Below are 23,280 nucleotides of genomic sequence, written 5' to 3'. Positions count from 1 at the left end.
CATGTTTAAAAGCAACTCAGTGTCAGAATGGTACAATCAAATTCTCACAATCAGAGTATCTTAGCAACCATCAACAACTATTATTGACAAAAAAACTCCAATGTACTGCTCATGCAGAATAGAGCGCTAAAACATGAAAGGATTCATGCAGCAAACCACAGCAAGTGCGATAATGCTTAGTTTTTTTTTATTGTTGTACACATATATGCATGTAACAAAGCACATATTAAGCATAAACTCCAAAGGTTGCAAGAAACCCACACCCCCCCCCCCCCCCCCTCCAAAAAAAATAGATAAGAAATTTGCAGAGGACAACCTAAAGCAAGGAAAAACAAAGCAACCAAGCCTCCTTACTCTTTCACGTGATAAGAAACAACTCCCAATTCGTTATATACAAGAGGGTCTGATGGGCAGATTGCTTTAGCCTGCACGAAAAACTAAACAGCAAAGGAGATAATTGGAAGCCTGTGTTATCAATTCACAAGTCCAAATAATCAAATGATCGCTGTTATGATCATAGAACACGGTGAATATAGCTGCAACTTTCTCTATAAATTTTCAACTATGAAAAAACATATTATCTTTATGCACAAGGATACTTAATTAATAGTAGGAAAGATCAATACTACTGTTAAAACTAAAAGGATGCATTTGTTCTTACCCACGGAGGACACCTCACTATACACTCTTCTAGAAACTGACATCAGCTTTAGCACTTATTAAATATCAATGCCAAATGCTAACATTCCCAAAAATACATTTAAAAGGCCTCAGCTACATCATTAATTCTCTAAGAAAATCAACCAAACATGCAGTCCTAGATATCTCACAGAATTATTATTTTTTTTTTTGGGTAAAGTCATCGCCAATGCTATGTTTAGGAAAAGAAGGAAAAACGCGGGATGGGATGAAAGTCTGGGTGGAAGATGAGGAAAATTTTAAAAAAACTTGTGAGAAGGGAGATGAGGGAAAGTTCAAAGTTTTTGGCATTTTCTAACCAAATTCTCATCTCCCCCCTCTCCCCAACATAGCAAAAAAGAAAAGTGAAGGTATAGTATTAGCATATCCAGGAGGGATCCAAAGAGATAACAAAAGAAGAAGAATATGGTGAACTCCAGTACAAAGAGTTACACTTACAGCTGATGAAGATTTTGCTCATGGATCTCTTAATATTGACACAGATAACTAATGAAAGAGCAAACCAAGAATATTTTCTGATATTCGTAAACACGGCCATAATAACAAAATTTCCAAGAGCAGTAATTTACCTGCTCAGCAAGTTTAAAACTATGTGTTCTCATGTACTCCATCCCTATGTATAATGTTGGCAAGTGGCACCTGGAATAAGAGAATATTAGACCTGTTAAACGGGTGGGTCGGGTCGGGTTTGGGTCTGGTCATAAATGGTCCGATCCAAATTGACCCATTAACCCGTTTATGACCCATTTATTCGTAGTATAAATATCCCGACCCATACCTGACCTGACCCATACCCAATCCATACCTGACCCGACCCATATTGCTAAAACACTTTTATATTTAACCTAATCTAGGAATACCTGTTTCTTATGATTTTTTTTAAAAATTATACTGCTAAAACATTTATGCAATACAAAGCTAGTTAAAATTTTTTATATATATTTTTTTAAATTGAGATTCTATTTGTTTCGCGAAAAATGCGACATTTCTAGAAAATATTTTCCATAAAGTCATTATCCAAGAAAATAAAAAAATTTCTGATGTTTGGCTGAAACCTGAAAATAAACTAGAAAATATTTTTCGATATTTGGTATATAAAATCTGATTTGATTTTACTTTGTGTATTCATTTTAATAATATTAATATTTTTTTATTTTTTAAATTGAAATTTTAATTATTTTTTATTTTTGTTTTTTTCTTTTTCCTTTATTTTTGGCCGATCGCCGCCCGCCGTGGCTGGCGACTGACCACAGGCGAGGACGAGCTCGCCGGAGGCCGGCGAAGCTTGTTCTCGCCGATCTGGCGAGGCTCCAGCTTGCTCGATTCCAGCGAGCCAAGCCTTGCCAGCCTCAGGCGAGGTCTCGCCGGCCTCAGGCGAGGCCTCGCCGGCCTCAGGCGAGGCTCCAGCTCACCCGATTCCGGCGAGCCGAGCCTTGCCAGCCTCGGGTGAGGCTCCACCTTGCCAGATCCGGCGAGGTCGAGCTCGCCCGAGGTCGGCGAGGTCGAGCTCGCCCGAGGCCGGCAAGCTCGAGTCTCGCCAGATCAGCGAGGCTGGAGCCTCGCCACAGGTCGGCGAGGCCTCGCCGAAATCGGGCGAGCCTCGCCCGAGGCCGGCGAGCCTCGCCCGAGGCCGGCGAGCTCGAGCTTCGCTGGCCTCCGGTGAGGTCATCCCGCCTCGGTGGCCGGTCGTCGTGGCCGACCACAGGCCGAAAAAAAAAAAAAAGAAAACGAAAGAAAAGAAAAAGGAAAAATAAAAAATAAAAAAAAGAGAAAAAAATAAAAATAATTAAATTTCGATTTTTTTAACATTTTTATAAAAGAAGGAGAGAGTGTGTGGATGGGTCTATTGGGTGGGTTGGAAATGGGTTCCAAACTCAACCCATTTAGACCCATTTATCTTTAAGTTTTAAAGTTTAAAACCCATTTAAGGTTGACTCTTTAAAATTAAAGTGACCCATATATGACCCATTTATTTTTAAATGGGTCATCTATGGGTTTAAGACCCATTTTGACACCTCTAGAGAATATCAAGATTCAACCTGTAAAAGGACCACTGTTACGTAACAGTAGAATTTTAATAGTTTTGAAAACATTTTAGACCAAACAACCACTTGAAATAACTCATTGGGGATGTAATTCCTCAAAGGACAGAAGAATGTGGAATATTTGAATATGTGGAAACCACAGGCGCTCTATAAAGGAACTGATTTAGATGAACTTTTGGATAGAAAAACGAATTATCAACAATAGTCACATCTACGATAGTATTGTTAGACCCATTCCATTCATTTGTCTCTTTAGTATCTTAAACTTCCACACATATAAGAGATATTCAAATTTGAAGTTTCTGTTATCTCAGTCATACAGATAGCATTCAACACGGCGAAGACATAAGAAGCATCTGCACAGGCATGCAGGAGTTATGTACATGAACCGCATACACTTTAAATAAGTCTCCACTCGAGCAAGATCACTAATTTGTCAGACAAAGAACATGGCCAGAAAAGGCATAACAAGAGAGAACAAATTTGCTTGAAGGAGTTCATATAATGCAGAGTTATAAATAACTCAAACCAAACAAAAGCATGTGTAACTAGCCAGGAAACAAACGAGCAGCGGTGTGATATGCAGACATAGCATGATCGCTTTCATCTTGAGCAGCAAAAGCATTTCCATAACCAATCCAAGCAGGAGGGAACGTACCATCCAGGTTTGCAGCCTTGCTGTAGGAGAAAACAAGCGACAACAAATAATGAATTCAGATTTGTGACTATGATCCACGGGCAGGCGGTCCAAGAGGTAAATGGGCGGGCTTGGGCAAGAGCTTACGTGAGAAGGCCCAGGCACCCATATTAAACAGCAGCTCGTGTTTGTTTGATTTGGTATTTGGCTTGTAGCAAAATGGAAATGAATGAAAAAATTGTACGAGAGAAAAAGAATTCCTATATTAAAGTGAACATATTGAAATGAAGGTTATTCCAAAGATGTTTGATGTTGAAGGGTGGGTAACCAAAAGATTATTCAAAGCAGTCATGAAGGATCAGTCTTACATGTAACTGCCGTCATGATTTTCCAAGATGAAGTGGGTGCAAAGCACACATCTGATCTGAATACACCTCATGTCATGTCAATCCATATATTTCCAATCCCATGATTCACACAGCCATGTACTCGGTGTCGGACTGCCCGATGCCCCCTAGATCCTAAAACTTTACTTACCTCTAGCACATGTTTCATCTGGATGGCAACCTCCCATGGCCGATGAAAAGCTAAAGTTATTGGTCTGCCATTGCATATACTTCTAGAAAAGTGGATTGTCGACCTCTAGCACATGTTTCATCTGGATGGCAACCTCCCATGGCCGATGAAGTTGCTATCAAATCTGAAACAACGAGATACTTTCATTTCATTATGGTTTTTTTTTTTGGGTAAAACATTTCATTGTGGTTCACAAGGCTAAAATATCTAATCTGTTTTGGTTCAAACTAAGGGTCTTTAATCTCTAACTCAACCAACAGTCACAAAGCAGGTCACTTCAATGTGTTGGTGATGGTCAAAGTCGAAAGTAGACCGTTGCTATTCTTCGGTGGTGGCTGAAGAACACGGGCACGCTATATGCATTCTGCACCCTTCACCACCTGCTATGGCGAAATGTATAAACACATGTAAACTAAGTTAACATCAACGGGTCACATGAAAACAATATAAAAATCAGGCATTAGGTAATCAGATTAGGTGGGAACAATTCATCTTCCGGGTCAATAATCTCCTGTCCTCTGATTGATCAGCTTGTTTTCTTCAAGATAAGTCAGTTCATCATTCCGAAGATCAGTAGAAGTTTCTCTTGGTTTGTGGATGAGTTTAAATTTCTGCTCGTGCCGATGGGCTTAGATAAGGTGGCAATTATTGTCGTGCCACCATATTTGTATCAACTATTAGAGATGCGTTAGTGCTTAAATAGCTCCAAAATTTTATTTTTTTTTTGGACAAAAAAATAGCTCCAAACTTGAATAGTATGAAGTAATGCCTCTTTTAGAACGTGGTAAGTCACACAACTGTGTTCATATTGCACGAGATCTGTAATTCTTCCTTATATCTCTTGTATTTGCATATCGTTTTCTCACTACGATGTAAGAAATCATATAATCCCTCGAAGTCAAAGATAGAGATCAAATGATTTCAATGCCATCATCAATGCGGCCAAAGGCTATCTATTCATTGGTTCTTGATCTTGATTGCGCTGATCGCGTCATTGATGTTGTGTGTAAGCCAATGAATCAAACATTACTCTCTCTCTCTCTTTCTCTCGGAGAGAGATTCAGTTCCAAAGGACATTTACAATAAATTTATATACAATAGAGCTGGCTTGTTCAAACGGGCATGGGTTGCGGGACTCATGTGCGGAAGCAGAAGCCAAGGAATCAAAAGTTATTATTCTCTCTCTACCCTCTTCACCCTTCCCAACCTAACTTTAATGGGATTGCATTGGATCCGTGGTGTTTAGTTAGATTTACTTCACCAAGGCAGAGTGTTTCCACTTACTCGGGCTACAACGTCTTGTTTAATGACCCAGCGGTCATTCTACCTAGGCATCCTTAAAAGTCTAATAGAGAGAGCTTAAGGTTTGAGCCTTTTAAGGTCCTGCACAGGACCAGCACGCCCCATGTGCAGAGGACTCGAAAGAATGGTGATTATGGCAAGACGTGCGCGGAAGCCGAGGAGTTAAACATGTACTTCCGTCCACGTATTATTACTTTTCTATTTGCATTGCTGTTTTGCACAAAAGTAATTTATTCATTCCTCTCTATCTCTTACCCCAATGTTCTTAATAAAAAAAAGAGGCCAGCGTCAACACGTTATCAGGAAATAATCGAGCAGAGAATAGGGAAAACCATTGAAGTGCCACGGGTCGACGAGAAAATGGTTTAAATAGAGAGTCGTAATTTCTTATGAGGAAGACCATAAAATCAAATGCAATTGGATGATGAGTTAAAAAAAATAGAACTAAAGATTTGGCTAAACAAAGTGGCCAACAGCAGGGAGTTAAGGAATAGGCCCAAATTGCCCAGCTTTAGAGAGGAGATCTGGGGGTGCAATCAAGGAAAAATCTGAAAACTTTCCCAAATTTGATAAATTTCTGATCCGTTCTGGTTCAAACCAGGGGTCTTTAATCTCTAACGCAATCAACAGTCACAAAGCAGGTCACTTCAATGTGTTGCCGTGTAGACCGTTGCTATTCTTTAGTGGCGGCTGAATAACACAGGGGCATGCTATGCATTCTGCACCCTTCACTACCTGCTATGGCAAAATGTATAAACACATGCAAACTAGGTTAACATTGTTGGAATATACGCGGAAACGACTGGATTTTGTAAATTAAGTCAATGTGCCGGAGAAATAAACAAGAAACGATAAAAGACACTACAGATTTACGTGATTCTGTCCAAATATCGATACTTATATTCACGGAAAGAGTTAGAAACAAATAATCACTATAATCTTAGAATCAGAGTTACAATCCGCTCATACGCTCGATTATTTCTCACACCTAGATTTAAGCCCAAATCCAAAGTGTTTACGAATAAATAATTCAATTGGACGAAATAAACTCACGGCACAAATCACCGTGTGTTCAAGCCCAAAGCAAAACACGCGCACGCTCAATAACGTCTCTTTACGTTCTGCCTCCTTCGTGCGGCTTGAATACAAGCGTATCTCTACATCTTGCTTTGTGAGGCTTCGGTCATCGCTAAAGGAAAGAAACCCTCAATTTCTTTTCCTTTTATATGCGGCAAAAACCCTTATTTTGCTTTCCTTTTATCTGACTTCCGTGGCCCCACGCGTTTCTTTTGTACGTCCAAGAAGGGAAGTCCTCCACTGGTAAGGAGTCAACAAATTGACCTGGGCCCACCGAAATAGATATAATAAAATAAAGTGTGCCTATGTTTTGTCTTTTAGTGACCTTCTTTATCCTCAATTTGTGTTGCCGTGAGCCCCTCAATCGAAATCAGCCAAATAGGAAAGTAAATTTGTTACGTGGATCAAACTTGAGACATAAATTCAATAATTCTTTACCTTGGCTCGACATTTATAATCAAATCATAGTACTCATTATTCATGCTGCTCTGCCAACGCCTCTACGGGCGCTCATTCTCTATAGACGCAAATTGTGCTCAAGCAGAGCTTGAGCTTCACCAAAGGAACTGACTTAGTTATCATATTCGCTAGGTTATCCGATGTCGCAATCTTTTCAACAACAACCATACCCCTCGCTAAGACATCTCGGATGAAGTGGTACTTGATGTTGATATGCTTCGTTCGTTCGTGATAAACCGGATTATATGCTAAAAATATCGCACCTTGGTTGTCACAGTGTATATCAACACTTTTTTGATCTAACCAAAAGTCTAAGAGCAAACCTTGTAATTATATCACCTCCTTCGCTATAAAGGTTAGTGCCATGTACTCTGCCTTAGTCGAAGACAAGGCAACGTGATCCTGTAAGGATGCCTTCCAACTAACTGTACCACCTGCTAATGTAAATACGTACCTTGCTAAAGACTTGCATTCATCCAAGTCACCGGCATGATCCAAATCCACATAACCAGTAGCCTCACTGCCATTACTGTCCTTTCGGTACACAATTCCAACGTCTATTGTCCCCTTTAAATATCTAAGGATTAACTTCACAGCTTCCTAATGAGTTTTACCAGGACGCTTCATATAGCGACTAACAACACTCACTGCTTGTGAATATTAGGCCTAGTGCATACCATAGCATACATTATATTACCCACTGCACTAGAATAAGGAACATGGGACATATGCTCCTCATCCTCCTCAGTCTGCGGTGATAACTTATCTGAAAGTTTAAATTCCTTCGCTAAAGGTGTACTCACAGATTTTGCTGACTGCATATTCAATCATGCAACTATCTTCTCAATATATTTCTTCTGAAAAAGACGTAAACTTCCTGCAGTTCTGTCATGCAAAATCTCCATACTTAATATTTTCTTGGCAGCACCTAAATCTTTCATCTCAAATTCAACACTCAATTGCCTCTTCAGCACATCAATATCAGATATATTCTTAGCTACTATCAGAATATCATCAATATATAACAATAGATATATCAAAGACACATCTTCCAATCTTCTAAAATAAACACAACTATCCATTTGACTTTTAGAATAGTCCTGACTAGCCATGAAAAAATCGAAACGTTTATACCACTGCTTAGGACACTATTTTAGCCCATACAAAGATTTCTTCAATAAGCAAACATGATCTTCTTTATCCGGAATAACAAATCCCTCTGGCTGTCTCATGTAAATCTGCTCCTCACACGAATAGAAGTGTGTTTTACCACATGAGAGAAAATCTCGTTGTAGTCAATGCCCTCCCGTTATGTATACCCCTTCGCGACAAATCTTGCCTTATATCTCGCTGCCTCGATACCGGGAATGCCTTCTTTCTGTTTAAAGACCCACTTACTTCCGACAATCTTCTGGCTCTTATGTACTTTGACCAGCTTTCATGTCTGATTTCGATGGAGTGATTCCATCTCTTCACTCATAGCCCCTATCCACCGTAGCGACTCAGAACTAGCCATCGCCTCAGAGTAACACGAATGTTCATCTGTCTCCACCTCGTCACCTACAGTCAATGCATAAGCAATATCTATGTAACCATAACGTACCGGTGGTTTAATTTGCCTTTTCTGTCTGCCTGCAGCTATAGTGTGTTACGGCTCTGCTGGTTGTTTAGTATCACCGACTTCAGGAACTGCGGCCTCATCTACAATCTCAACTTCTGTTACCTTCGAGGTCTTTGGAGTATCCACCTTACTACTGACACTCCGATCTGTCTACTCTGCCGGTTGTGTCTCAAGCCCCCTCCTTTGAAGCATTGCAGTCTCATCAAAGATCACGTCTCTGCTGATTAGAAAACTGGGTGATCTGGAATCAGTGCACCACAGCCGGTAGCCTTTTACCCCATGTGCATAACCCAAAAATATGCACTTCTTCGCCCTCAACTCAAGCTTACCATCACTAGCATGAGCATACGCAGGACATCCGAATACTCGTAATCCAGAGTAATCAACAGCTTTCCCCAACCATACTTCTTCAAGAGTCTTCCACTCAATAACAGATGATGGAGATTGATTTATCAGGTAACATGCCATGTCACTGCTTCGGCCCAAAATTTCCTGCTCAAACCTGCATGCGAAAGCATGCTCCGAGCTCGCTCCAGTAAAGTTCCGTTCTTCCGTTCTGCAATGCCATTCTGTTGTGGTGTCCTGAGCATTGTGCGGTGCGGTGTCTCACAATCCCTTCTTTCTCGCAGAACTCGGTAAAATCTTTACCACAGAACTCCATGCCGTTATTGGTTCTCAGGCACTTGATCTGTTTATCTGACTACTTCTCAATCAATGCCTTAAATTTCTTGAATCGATCAAACACATCAGATTTATGCTTAAAAAAGTATACCCATACCTTTCTCGAGTAGTTGTCGATAAATGTCAGCATATACCAGGCACCCCCTTTCGAAGGAACTAGAGACGGGTCCCAGACGTCTGAATGAATATACTCAACTGGTCGATTGGTCGAATGAATAGCTGTTGTAAACTTAATTCGGCACTGCTTCCCAATGATGCAGTGCTCACATAAGTCCAGTTTTCCTGTCTTCTGACCCTTTAACAACCCCCTCTCACTCAGCACCATCATACCTGCTTCACTCATGTGCTCCAAATGCATATGCCATAACTAAGTCAAGTTAGAATCTGACTCACTTGATAAAATTGCAGCAGCTCCGATCACGGTCTCTCCCAGTAAATGATAGAGAGAACTCATTTTCTTCCCCTCCATCACTGTCATGGCACATTGAGAGACCTTCAGCACTCCACCTTTAGCAGTGTACTTACACCCAATATCATCGAGTGTCCCCAGAGAAATAAGATTCTTCTTGAGCTCTGGTACATGCCTCACGTCTGTCAGTGTGCGCACCAATCCATCGTGCATTCGAATCTAAACTGTCCCTATCCCCACAACATTGTAGATTGCGTTATTTCTCATCAGAACTTTACTACCATCTGCAATCTAGTAAGTAGTAAACCAGTTCTTATGAAGCGTCATATGATAAGAACACCCCGAATCTAGCACCAATTCGTCTCCTAACGAGTCAGTAGTCACACACAAGACGGCTTATGTATTACTAGTGCTCTCCTCAGCAACGTTTGCCACACTGCTTGTGACATTCTGCTTGTCACATCTATTTCTTCTCTTCGGACAATCTCTCCTAATGTGCCCCTCCTCGTGACATTCAAAGCACTTCACGCGTCCCTTGGATTTTCTATTGCGTGACTTTGACCTGCTTTTACCTCTGCTGCTATTGGACCGTCGATGTTGTTCTCTACCTCGAATCACTAGTCCTCGCGCTACATCCTGCGCTAAACTGTCATCTCACAACTTTCTCTGCCCTCTTTAGAGAACAATGCAGACTTTACCTCTTCCGAGGTAATCGTAGTACGCTTCTGTAGTAGTGAATCAGTAAAATGCCCTATGATTCCCGTAAAGAAGCCAACAACATCATGCCCTGTTCTTCATCATCAAGTATCTTACCAACGTTTTTCAAATTCATCATGAGTTTATTAAATTCATCTAGGTGGGATCTGATCGACGTACTTTCAGAATATCGAAACTGAAACATTCTCTTCAGATGTACAAGAGATTGTTCAAACCCTTCGTTACATAGAGAGCTTGAAGTTTTGCCCACAACGCTGCGGCATCCTTCTCCTCAGCCACCTCTATTAACACCTCATCCGATAAATTCAACAGAATTATACTCTTTGCTTTCTCCATTAGCTCTACCCTGTCAGCCGCTTTCATTATAATGGGCAACCCATCTTCGCCATCTAATGCCTTGGCTAAACCTTGGGTTGTCAATAGCGCACACATCTTAACGCATCATAACTCAAAGTTGTTCCTCCAGTTAAAGTTCTCAATCTCAACTTTCGCTCCAGACATAATTGCAATAGTATAATTTCCAAATAATAATCAAACAAGCAAAAGCCCCAAATCACAATCCAGAAAATCTAACCCTCAAGCTCTTATACCAAATGTTGGAATATAACTCGGAAACGACAGGATCTTGTAAATTAAGTCAATGAGAAAATACGGGAAAAATAAATAAGGAACAATAAAGGGCAACACAGATTTACGTGGTTCGGTCCGAATGTCGGTATCTACATCCACGGTGAAAGCCATCAACAAATAATCACTATAATTGGAGAATCAGAATTACAATCCGCTCATACGCTCGAGTGTTTTCTACACCTAAATTTAAGCTCAAATCCATAGTATTTATGAATAAATAATTTAATTGGATGAAATAAACTCATAGCACAAATTACCGCGTGTTCAAGCCAAAAGCAAAATACGCGCACATTCAAGAACGTCTCTGTACGTTCTGCCTCCTTCGTGCTGCTTGAATACTAGCGTCTCTCTACATCTTGCTTTCTGAGGCTTTGGTCTTCGTTAAAGGAAAGAAACCCTCAATTTCTTTTCTTTTTATATGCGGCAAAAACCCTTGTTTTGCTTCCCTTTTATCTGACTTGCGTGGCCCCCACACGTTTCTTTTGTACGTCCTCCTTCACAGAAAGGAGTCAACAAATTGACCCGGGCCACCGAAATAGATATCATAAAATAAAGTGTGCCCCTGTTTTGTCTTTTAGTGGCCTTCTTTATTCTCAATTCGTGTTGCCGTGAGCCCCTCATTCGAAATCAGCCAACTAGGAAAGTAAATTTGTTACACGAGCTCAAACTCGAGACATAAATTCAACAAACATCAATGGGTCACATGAAAACAATATAAAAATCAGGCGTTAGGTAATCAGATTAGGTGGGAATGATACATCTTTCGGGTCAATAATCTCATATCCTTTGATTGGTCAAAATAAGTCAGTTCACCATTTCGAAAATCAGTAGAAGTTTCTCTTAATTTGTGGATGAGTTTAAATTTCTGCTCGTGCCAATAGGCCTAGATAAGGTGGCAATTAGTGTTGTGCCACCATATTTGTATCAACTATTAGAGATGCGTTAGTGCTTAAATAGCTCCAAACTTTTTTTTTTTTGGTCAAAAAAATAGCTCCAAACTTGAATAGTATGAAGCAAATATCTAATACTATTGAGAGTTATAAGTTACCAATTTCTTTAAAAAATGTCAATTATTTTTTTGTAAAGTACCAGACTATAAAAGATTTATAAGCATCCCAATAAATTATCAAATTATCAATTTTTTTTGAAATTTTGATAGTACGTACGCCTATCATATTAGAAATTTATCGAAATTCCATTAAATTAGTAAGTTACTAATTTCTTTGGCATTGTATAAGTTTGGTTAGTAAATTACCAATACTATAGACAATTTGCCAATAATGTTAATTAATTTTTTTTAATTTTTATATCTTGCCGGCTGACCAAGAAATCTCGGTGATCATCCAAGAAAGCGGCATGCATGAACAAAGTGTTAGAAGACGAATGGCTTTTTTGTACCTATTTAGCAACCACGCCCATGAGCACTGGGATTCTATGACCCGATCCTCACAAGACTTCCCTATAAATTCTCAAACGGTATCCATGACACTACAAGCAAAGAATATCATGACAGCTCAAGAAACTCGGGCAGAAATTCCGAGAGATAAGTACCGCTCCTTCTTGTATGATGACGCTGAGAACACTCACTGGAGATATGGTGGTCCTCCCTCATATGAAGATGCGAACAGGCTCTTCGAACAAGGCCGAACCAAGGTCAATGTGATGTTGATGTTGATGCTGTTCTTGTTGATATTCATACCGTATTGCTGGTTCTCGCAGTTACCATTTGGAATTGTTCCTCTCACTCATCTTGGTACTGTTTTTATGTTCTGAAGGAATGGCCGGAAGGATCGTTAGAAGAAACCGTACAAAACGCTATCAAGTCATGGGAAATGGAGGTCTCACACAAGACCCGGGTGCAAGACATCAGGACAATAAGTCCCGAAAAATTCAAGTTAATCATAAATGGTATGTACGTGACTTAGGTTCCGTATGATGTTTATAAGTCTCCTATTTATCCTTTCGAGCTCGTGAACCCATTATAGAACATAAAGAGCATACTATCGGCAAATTTTAAGGATGACGAACATTCTTTAGGCAAGTGTAAAAATAAAGAACCTGTTCTACTGGTGTTTTTCTTTCAGGTAGAGAGGGTTTATCTGCTGAAGAAACCGTGAAACTTGGAACCTACAACGCATTGCTGAAAACTTCTCTGCCAGAGGAATTTCAATACTACAAAGCTGAAAAAGAGACATTTGAATCGTCTCATGATGCGTTCAAATCAGCCTTTCCTCGTGGTTTTGCGTGGGAGGTGCTGGAGGTTTTCTCCGGGCCGCCGGTTATTGCCTTCAAGTTCAGGCACTGGGGTTTCTTTGAAGGGCCTTTCAAGGGGCATGCACCCACTGGAGAGATGGTGGAGTTTCGTGGCCTTGGGACTCTTAAGGTGCGTTGTCGGATGAAAAATCCTGTATACAAGAAGCATGCGGTTAACAGCACACATACTCAAATAATCTTTGAACTCGAAAAAGTTAATGAGGTGGTAGGTTTAACATACTGCCCCAGTGATGAACAAAACCAATCGCTATGTATGAAAATATCAGCGAGTCAGTCTCTTTGCATGGACTAAGAAGTGCATGCACTGCAATTATAGTCTGGTAATTAGTTACAAATGAATCAAAAGTAGATGCTGCAATTGGTGCAACAGCAATAAACTTGGTTGCCGTCAAGACTGGATGGACTGAGTTCAATGAATTTTTTCAGATCCAGGGATGTTGTTTAAAACGAGTCCACCATTCTTCGGCAGGCAGGGATGTTGTTTAACCACCTCTGAATCTCTAATTCAGGTTGATGAATCACTGAGAGCGGAAGAAGTTGAGATATACTACGACCCAGCACAGCTGTTCGGAGGTCTATTGAAGGGCTCGATTATCCCAGAATCCCACAACAAAGACACCAATGACTTCTCTGAAGCTGCTCTTTGTCCATTTTCCAACAAATAAATGATGCATACAATCTAGATGCCTTGCTCATTGAGCTTGCGTGTTTGTCGTGCCGTGTTTTCATATTCTGTCTATGTAATGAGCTGAACACATTCATGTGTTCGACTTACAAATCTGACTTGCTTCTCTCCCGAGTAGCAAAAGATGATCTGGAATAAGTTTTCTTAAAGGTTCTCTCCCTCAAATAAAATACAAGATGGAATTGAAGTTATGCTTCTTCCAACAGTTCAAACAGTTTTGGCTTTTGGCAATTGCAAGTTTGCAACACCTACACAGGTTTTTTTAGTCAAACTATGATAAACCAACAAATTCTGTAACTCGTCCAGACATCCCAAAATCGGTTGAGAAGAACATATAATTTTATTAATCACATATAGATAATGTTACAGGACTATGGCAAATGAAAAAAAACAGAAATTGACAAGGTTACAGAGACAAAGTGATGCCTTGCATGTCTGTAGAGTCTAGAGTACATAAAGGTTAAGCAACGCAAAATAACTTTGTCTCATCCTCTTTTTCCTGTAATTACAGGCACGTACAACAACTCCACTAATGAGATCAACCAACCACCTCATCTTAACGGTACTCGAACTTTGAGTCTACACCACGACGGCATTCATCGATAAGAGCCAGACTTAACATCTCAGTGCAGAATTGATCATCTGGTTTTAACCGCAAAGCCTGAAACCATAAGAACAGAAAGGAGAGACTTAGTAACTCACAAATACATGCATTTAAGTGTTGAGAAATATGCTGATACATGCAACATATTAAACTAGTTTACTGAGTGCATAATGCAAATAACAAGAAAAATATGCATGAATACCTGGCATAAAAATACTTTGTCAAATTAGTCAATTTAAAATCTTCACATGAACAAAGCTATGTAACCGATATGGAGCCGTCTGAACTACTCAGAGACTAATTCACACAGATAAATGGTGGGCTCAAGGGAAATAATGCCATCACAGAAATATATGAATCTTACTTTGTGATAATATGTAATAGCTGCTGTGAAGTTGTCCTGCAAAATGCAATCGAAGGAAGCAGATCTGTCAGACCAGTCAAAAATCATGACAAAGAGACAGTGCAGCACCTTAAGTGTGACCACACACCCAGACAGCACCATACACCGTACAACATTTTTCTTCTGAATGGTTATCTAATCAGCATCAGTGAAATGAAAATATAATCTAAAAACTAATGTGGTTTCATAACCTACGAATATTAAGTTGTTAGCCTGATATCATGCAGTGTGTCCTAACCAATGAAAGAGATGTGTGCCAGGACACGCCCAACATATTACACTCTTAAAGCAGTTAAAGATCACTCAGATTTTGAGTCACTTCTGTCTTTTAGTATTCAGAAGCCCTACAAAGTTCCTGTCTGCAATGAAGAGAACCATTACGTGCTCTTTCAAATATGACAAGACTCTCTTCATAACTATTAGTTTCATCTTCAACAGTTTAGACTCGAAGCCATGTATCTTCAACTTAGGCAACACATCCCAGATGAGTTGATGCATAATGGATTTCTATCGTGACCAAGTGTCGCTCGTCTTGTGCTCGGGAAAAGTCCTTTAAATGCTCCAACAACCACACGAAATGTGGAGCAAACAGTCTCATGATGTTCTGAACAAGAGGCAAATGGCTATAGAAAGATAACTTGGATTTAAGAATATAACTTCCAAATTTCCTTACGGCTGCAGGTGGATTGAGTATAGCCCTTGCACTTTTTGTAGCAAGAGCATATAGAGGAATATTTGTATTGTCTAATTGTAACATCCAGACAACCACTGATACTTCTCCTTGTCCTCTCTCTCTCTCTCTCTCTCTCTCTACCCCTCCCCACTCCCCCTTCCCTAGCATACATAATCTTCCCACTTGCCAAATGGGGCACCTATTTGTAATCTTAAACCGCACCACACACCACACCCCCCCCCAGGTGTTTTTAATCTGTTACAATGGCTGTGTTAGAAGATTTCTATACAAGAAATATTATTGGGTTAACCAAACCTTGTTTCAGGACTTGGAATTTTCACCAACTTTAATTAGCCAAATTTAGATCTTAATAAAGGAAAACAAGCCTCTCTAGCCAAATAAATCTCATCCAACCTCCAAAAGTTCTGAATTGATATACATGCCGTGGAACTACTATTACATAAAGTCATCTAAAACTTTCCTACATACATGAAGCAATCACAACCAAAAGATAATTTAATGTTTGTATATTTGTCTGCTGAGCAATCGCCACCTGATTAATTTATAAGAGTTAAAAACAGCAAAGATAATCCATAAATTACAAAAAGGAGTATCCAAATACCTGCAAATGGTAAGTGTAAGCAATACCAGCATAAGTGCACACACTTCTTGTGGATAATGCCAGAGCTTTCTCATAGTTCAATATTGCTTCATTGTACATCCTGAACATGCAGGAGTTGAAAGGATTAGGTTCAGTGAAGGAAAAACCAAACATGACGACAAATTATCAATCTTGAAAAAACACATTCCAAGCGAAACAGGATGAACAACCCCTGAAAAGTAAGAACAAATTAACATGAGATAAATACATAAATAAAAACGAAACAGGATGGCTGGGGAAAAACAAATTTGAGAGAGAAAGTAATATATCCAGTGGCTGCTTGTTTGTGAAATTCGCATGATGTCTTCAAATTCTCTTTTCGAAATTGTCAAGTTCTAAACTGAGCATATTGTTAGCATTCTTTGCAGCAACCGAAGTAGCTCAAACTTGCATATCAAAGTCTAGTGCTCTTCTTATTATGATTTGGTGGTGGACCTGAGCCATGTCTCATGGAATTTACGATTATGAATTCTACTTCAAACATGAGTGACATAGTAATATGCAACTCCAGTAAACGCTTCATCAAAACCTCTTCCAGCTTCCCAACAATCTTGCATAAAAAAGCTGAAGAGAGCTCTATGGCAGAGAACTTCCTTTGTAATTGTATACACTAAAGTTCTTGATCCACATTAACCAGGATAAGAAAATAAAAACAAAGAAATATACAAGCCATTGAGAAAGAACTTCACATACTTTAACTTTCTGTATGAATGAGCTAGATTAACAACAGTGGGTTCCCACATTTCACTTAAAGGAGATGAAATGTGAGCCAAAGTTTTCTCGAACCACCGAACAGCTTTGTTATACCTGGAAATGTCCCAAAAGGCATGTTTAAAAGCAACTCAGTGTCAGAACGGTACAATCAAATTCTCACAATCAGAGAATCTAAGCAACCATCAACAACTATTATTGACAAAAAAACTCCACTGTACTGCTCATGCATAATAGAGCGCTAAAACATGAAAGGATTCATGCAGCAAACCACAGCAAGTGCGATAATGCTTAGTTTTTTTAATTGTTGTACACATATATGAAGCACATATTAAGCATAAACTCCAAAGGTTGCAAGAAAACACCCCCCCCCCCTCCCCTCCCCAAAAAAAAAAAAAAAGAAATTTGCAGAGGACAACCTAAAGCAAGGAAAACAAACAAAGGAACGAAGCCTCCTTACTCTTTCATGTGATAAGAAACAACTCCCAATTCATTATATACAAGAGGGTCCGATGGGCAGATTGTTTTAGCCTGCATGAAAAACTAAACAGCAAAGAGGATAATCAGAAGCCTGTGTTATCAAATCACACATCCTAATGATCAAATGATCGCTGTTATGATCGTAGAACACGGTGAATAAAGCTGCAACTTTCTCTATAAATTTTCAACTATGAAAAACATATTATCTTCATGCACAAGGATACTTAATTACTAGTAGGAAAGATCAATTCTACTGTAAAAACTAAAAGGATGCATTTGTTCTTACCCCCGTAGGACACCTCACTATACACTCTTCTAGAAACTAATATCAGCTTTAGCATTTATTACATGTCAATGCCAAATGCTAACATTCCCAAAAATACATTTAAAAGGCCTTAGCTACATCATTATTTCTCTAAGAAAATCCACCGAACATGCAGTCATGGATATCTCACAGAAATCTTTTTTTTTTTTTTGTGGGTAAAGGTATCACCAATGCTATGTTTAGGAAAAGAAGGAAAAACGCGGGATGAAAGTTTGGGTGGAAGATGAGGAAAATTTTAAAAAAACTTGTGAGAAGGGAGATGAGGGAAAGTTCAAAGTTTTTGACATTTTCTAACCAAATTCTCATCTCCCCCCTCTCCCCAACATAGCACAAAAGAAAAGTGAAGGTATAGTATTAGCATATCCAGGAGGGATCCAAAGAGATAACAAAAGACGAAGAATATGGTGAACTCCAGTACAAAGAGTTACACTTACAGCTGATGAAGATTTTGCTCATGGATCTCTTAATATTGACACAGATAACTAATGAAAGAGCAAACCAAGAATATTTTCTGATATTCGTAAACACGGCCATAATAACAAAATTTCCAAGAGTAGTAATTTACCTGCTCAGCAAGTTTAAAACTATGTGTTCTCATGTACTCCATTCCTATGTATAATGTTGGCAAGTGGCACCTGGAATAAGAGAATATCAAGATTCAACCTGTAAAAGGACCACTGTTACATAACAGTAGAATTTTAATAGTTTTGAAAACATTTCAGACCAAACAACCACTTGAAATAACTCATTGGGGATGTAATTCTTCGAAGGACAGAAGAATGTGGAATATTTGAATACGTGGAAACCACAGGCGCTCTATAAAGGAACTGATTTAGATAAACTTTTGGAAGGAAAAAGGAATTATCAACAATAGTTACATCTATGATAGTATTGTTAGACCCATTCCATTCATTTGTCTCTTTAGTATCTTAAACTTCCACACATATAAGAGATATTCAAATTTGAAGTTCTGTTATCACAGTCATACAGAGAGGATTCAACACGGCAAAAACATAAGAAGCATCTGCACAGGCATGCAGGAGTTATGTACATGAACCGCATACACTTTGAATAAGTCTCCACTCGAGCAAGATCACTAATTTTTCAGACAAAGAACATGGCCAGAAAAGGCATAACTAGCGAGAACAAAGTTGCTTGAAGCAGTTCATATAATGCAGAGTTATAAATAACTCAAACCAAACAAAAGCATGTGTAACTACCCAGGAAACAAACGAGCAGCGGTGCGATATGCGGACATAGCCTGATCGCCTTCATCTTGAGCAGCAAAAGCATTTCCAAAACCAATCCAAGCAGGAGGGAACGTACCATCCAGATTTGTAGCCTTGCTGTAGGAGAAAACAAACGACAACAAATAATGAATTCAGATTTGTGACTATGATCAACGGGCAGGTGGTCCAAGAGGTAAATGGGCGGGCTTGGGCAAGAGCTTACATGAGAAAGCCCGGGCACCCATCTTTGGCCAGGGCATAGCCCAGCCCGAAAGTTCCTTCTTAGTTCATACAATTTATGCTATGGGCGGACTTGGGCAACACATTATGTCCGACCTTAGCCCCGAGCCCGCCCAATGATCACCTATATTTATGACATACTATTGCTCAAGTCATCTACATAAGAAAGCACATGACAGCTTTCGGTCAAAACACCAGTTTGGTTTTCCCGCCAAATTCAGAAAAGGTTAAATTCAATTCATACAAAATTACGAAAAAGTTTGAGGTGACTCTTAATGTATCAAAAGCATTAAAAGAACTAAGGTGCTCAATGTCAAACAAATTTTGATTGAAACTCTCAAAATTGAAAGAAAAGACAAGTTCTGAATATCAAAACTATAAAGGTGGATCGTGCTCGATAAAGAAGAAAACAGTAATTGATTTGGTAAATATTTCCAGACTATATGCTTTCAAAGAATTGTCAAAATTGTATACAACTCCAGCCAAATAACCTCGTCTGTATATAGCAGTTAGCAGGCATAATATTTACTCGGACTTTAGAATTTGATAGAGTTGATCACATTTACAGCCTGGCTTTACTCTTGTGCCAAAACAACAGACTTTCTCAACTTTTACAGCAATCAACTGGACATCAAGCAGGCACATCCTCAAGGTTAACCTTGAAGCTGTTATAAGATATCAGATGACTCAGTTTAGCAGAATTGATTGACTGACAGTAAGCTTGGAATTTAAAAGTGCTGAAGTCTTTCATCAATAAGATGATAAAAAGGGCCTAGAAGACTTGTCCATTAACAAAGGAAAAAGAGCAACTAACAATCCACATCAGTAACACATAAGGACAGGTGAAAACAATACTCAATTGATGCAATAGCATTACTTAATCCAGGTTCGGGAAAGGTGTGGAAAGTGAATGAAAGACAAAAGGACCCCTTCAAAGTCGATATGTTCCCTCAATAAAAGAAATTGGCATGTTTAATCTCAGTGAGCAACAATGATTTATACCTGAAATATCGCCGTGACTGGTCATACTTCTTAATGCAATAATAGTAGCAACCAACAGCAAACCATGATAGAGCCCTACAGAGAAACATAATCAAACAATTTGTTCATGCAGCCCACAATAGTAATATAGCTATAGAAATCCCAACATGTCATAACATCCATCATGGTACTTTGCCTGTTGCTGCTCATGATTAAACAATGTTCAGTCTTTCTAATCAAAGAAACTATGGGAGAATGTCTAGGTCTGAAAAAATGACAAAAGATGAGCATTCAGAGATAATATTCAGTTAATTAGCATAACATCCTTCTCCTCCTGCATATATATGGCTAAGTGAAGAATCGCTAATGCAGTAAGTCACAGTCTCCAAGCACCACATCTGTGAATTCCGAATGATAATTATCTACCAACATAGAGGGGATGACCACCAGAATATTCATTAAAAGATTACTGTTTAACCACGCAAAGACCTTGAGAAATTGAAATAAAGAGCAGTAACAGGAAGACTATACTCACTTTTGGGGATAGTCCTTCACTAAGTTGCATGCCATAAGGTAAAGTTCATTTGAATGACCGAGTTCAGTCGCAGCTGTTAAATGCACTAAAGTACATTTCATATGGAAAGGATCTTTCTCGAGCAGTCTGAGACATTAAGGAGAATCCAGGTCAGGTATTGACAGGAGTGGCCACTGTAAGCTCCAAGTTTTGTCATTCTTACATGGAAGTCAATTCAAAGCATTTTTGATATTCACCACACTGATGATAGTATTCAGCTTTGCATGCCATTAGATCAGTATCATTCTTCAGGGTCCAAATGAAAGATTGCTCAGAAGGATTACTACTGTAACTTTCATTCTCAAGTTCTTTGAACTTGGCCTCCACAACATTCTCTTTGTCATACTGAAAAAAAAAACTGATCAGAAAGAAAGCAGGTCCAGATCAAGAAAACTGAAAAAAGAAAATAATGTAAGCAGTTCCCAAGAATGTTTTGCATGACAAAGAGCTCGTCTTAGCTGCACCTTGCTACCTTCTTTATCAGGCACGAATAAAAAGAAGACAGCCATTCATCTTCTGGACCAAAATGCAGTGACGAAAGTAAACTGGCTTCTGTAAAAACAAAGGCATATCATAATATGGCACCATACTCAAAGACGAAGAATCTAAAATGGGATTCATGAAGCAACAGTTTTGCTGTCTATAAGGTCTCAGAGTAAGTAGCAGTTCATCATGACAAGCCACATAATTCAGTAATTACCATGAAAACCCATAAAGTAAAATGATGTGGAGAGCCACTAATTATGAAACTTTGGACCTAAAAGGCCTAATATACGACAAGAAGAAAGTACAAGATAATAAGTATTTCAACTCCACCACCTCACCTTCTTCACTTGTAAGCATGTGATTGTTGATAAGACATTCCAAAGCCTGAAAAAGGACAAGACAAAACAATGAGGAGATCATTGCAAGTGAAGAGCCATACTCATTTCATCAATAAGCTAATTTAGAGAGACTACACAGCAGAAGTTTCATCACGAAAAGCGAGAAAATGTCAACCATAATAGAGGAAACAACAAATATACAAAAATACTATAAGGATAGGAGGAAACATCTTCACCACCAAAAACAAGAGAAATTTACCACAGCAATTGTCACACATACCTCATAACAGAGAGGATCGGCTTTTACAGCGGCTTTGTACCTTAAAATATATACAGAAAAATGTTAAAAATTAACAGACATGTAGCTGAATGCAAGTTTCTTCTCTTGTCATCGAGACAAAACCTAACAAAATTCAGAGAGCTCAACATAAACATTAATGCTCCAACATACAGCTATAATTACATTTGAGAAGTAACAAACATTCGGATTTTCACCATAAACAGAAACTAGGATCATAACAAGCCCATCCAGCCACAAGTAGCCCATCAAAATGAATAAGTGCAAACAAAATAGGCATAAGGAACCAACCATTGCCGAGCTTGGGAACGATTTTCCAGAGCCTCATATGCCTTGCCTCTCAAAAAGCATATAGCTGAAGATATCTGTCAAAAAGAAAGAACATATTAACAAAGCTTATTTAACATTTGCAGTGGCAACATTCTACCATTATGACTCCATCTCATCCTCCTTGGGGATGGTCAACCCAAATCTTTTTCCTTTTTCTTTTTTTTTTCAATTTGAAGCAGTAATTTTGGCACGAATGAAGACCAGAGATCGGCACGGCAATAAGGTATTCGAATCTCACAGTTCCACCATCATGAAGTTCACCATTATTCCCTTAAAATAGAATTTCATCCCGAACAACCTGCTCACATTTAATTCAGCATGTCTTCCTAGACAATTATCCAAGGCAATCTACTACCAGAAGGGAACCCCAGATGGCTGCTTACTCGCAAATGACGAATAAGAATAGCTCTGCCATGTTAAGTGACATTGCAAGACAATAACATTTTTGTCTTTCACGAGCAGAAAACTACTCTCTAGGGTCTTGATAGCCAACAGTGTGGGCACTTACATTGATCTCGCGGTCTTCCCCGTCCTTATCTAAATACATGGCATTAGTGTCCTTCGTGTCATACACATTCCCATGTTCGTCCACCTTCGCATCGCCAAGCATCAGTAGACACTGATCCCACTCATTCAGTTCCTCCTGTTCAACACAAGCAAGTTAAATTTTTTTCTTTTCAAGAAGGAAAATAACTACTGAACCAACGCACCCTCCACACGCCAACGCCTAATCCAATCAACGGAAACGAGAGAGAGGGGTTAAAATAGGGGAAGGGGGACTTGCGAGGCATTTGGCGGCGAGGTAGCGGAAGCGGAGGTCGCGGAGGACGATCTTGGAGGCGTTGAGGAGGTGGAAGGCGCGGCGGTAGTGGCGGCCGAGGAAGAGGGCCTGGGCCTGCATGTAGACGTCGGCGGGGTCGCTGGTGAAGGCGGCGACCTTGTCGGCGAAGAAGATGGCCGACGAGTAGAGGTGCTTGCTCACGCAGTCCCTCACCACCCCCCTCAGCTTCTCCACCTCTTCCTCCCTCATCTTCCCCCCCGCCGTCGCGGCTCCGATCTGAGCACGGATCGAGAGAGAGAGAGCGAACGGAACGGAAGAGCGAAGTTTTGGAGTGAAATGAGCGGGAGGGGTCTG

At 39.6% G+C, this 23,280-nt stretch overlaps 2 protein-coding genes across 4 annotated transcripts; one reads left to right on the top strand and one right to left on the bottom strand.

Moving 5' to 3' along the window:
• Positions 1 to 1,051: 1,051 nt before the first annotated feature.
• On the bottom strand, positions 1,052 to 23,263 carry LOC115681252 (anaphase-promoting complex subunit 6). 3 transcript variants are annotated; one of them, XM_056317397.1, is made up of 16 exons: positions 22,930 to 23,263; positions 22,654 to 22,788; positions 22,107 to 22,180; positions 21,798 to 21,837; positions 21,518 to 21,563; positions 21,158 to 21,245; positions 20,857 to 21,051; positions 20,655 to 20,780; positions 20,141 to 20,215; positions 18,890 to 19,015; positions 18,235 to 18,304; positions 17,325 to 17,407; positions 16,847 to 16,960; positions 16,115 to 16,214; positions 14,781 to 14,816; positions 14,134 to 14,473 (listed from the first exon to the last, which is right to left on the bottom strand). In XM_056317397.1, the coding sequence occupies exons 1-16, from the start codon at positions 23,173 to 23,175 to the stop codon at positions 14,369 to 14,371; spliced, it is 1,659 nt and encodes a 552-aa protein (XP_056173372.1). In that variant the 5' UTR covers positions 23,176 to 23,263; the 3' UTR covers positions 14,134 to 14,368. The 3 variants fall into 3 exon arrangements, with proteins under 3 accessions (XP_056173373.1, XP_056173372.1, XP_030460989.1); XM_030605129.2 differs by having other exon boundaries at positions 20,857 to 21,038; positions 21,166 to 21,245; positions 22,930 to 23,262; XM_056317398.1 differs by lacking the exons at positions 14,134 to 14,473; positions 14,781 to 14,816; positions 16,115 to 16,214; ... (1 more) ...; positions 17,325 to 17,407; positions 18,235 to 18,304 and adding an exon at positions 1,052 to 1,338.
• On the top strand, positions 12,350 to 13,826 carry LOC115681254 (pathogen-related protein). The gene is made up of 4 exons (XM_030605133.2): positions 12,350 to 12,506; positions 12,629 to 12,761; positions 12,938 to 13,236; positions 13,637 to 13,826. The coding sequence occupies exons 1-4, from the start codon at positions 12,360 to 12,362 to the stop codon at positions 13,790 to 13,792; spliced, it is 735 nt and encodes a 244-aa protein (XP_030460993.1). The 5' UTR covers positions 12,350 to 12,359; the 3' UTR covers positions 13,793 to 13,826.
• Positions 23,264 to 23,280: the final 17 nt, after the last annotated feature.

Source organism: Syzygium oleosum, unplaced genomic scaffold (assembly GCF_021117445.2).
Source record: "Syzygium oleosum isolate NSW1041296 unplaced genomic scaffold, Sole_v2.1 Sole_v2.13, whole genome shotgun sequence".
Taxonomy (NCBI): Eukaryota; Viridiplantae; Streptophyta; class Magnoliopsida; order Myrtales; family Myrtaceae; genus Syzygium; species Syzygium oleosum.
This window is presented reverse-complemented; position numbering and strand designations above follow the sequence as displayed.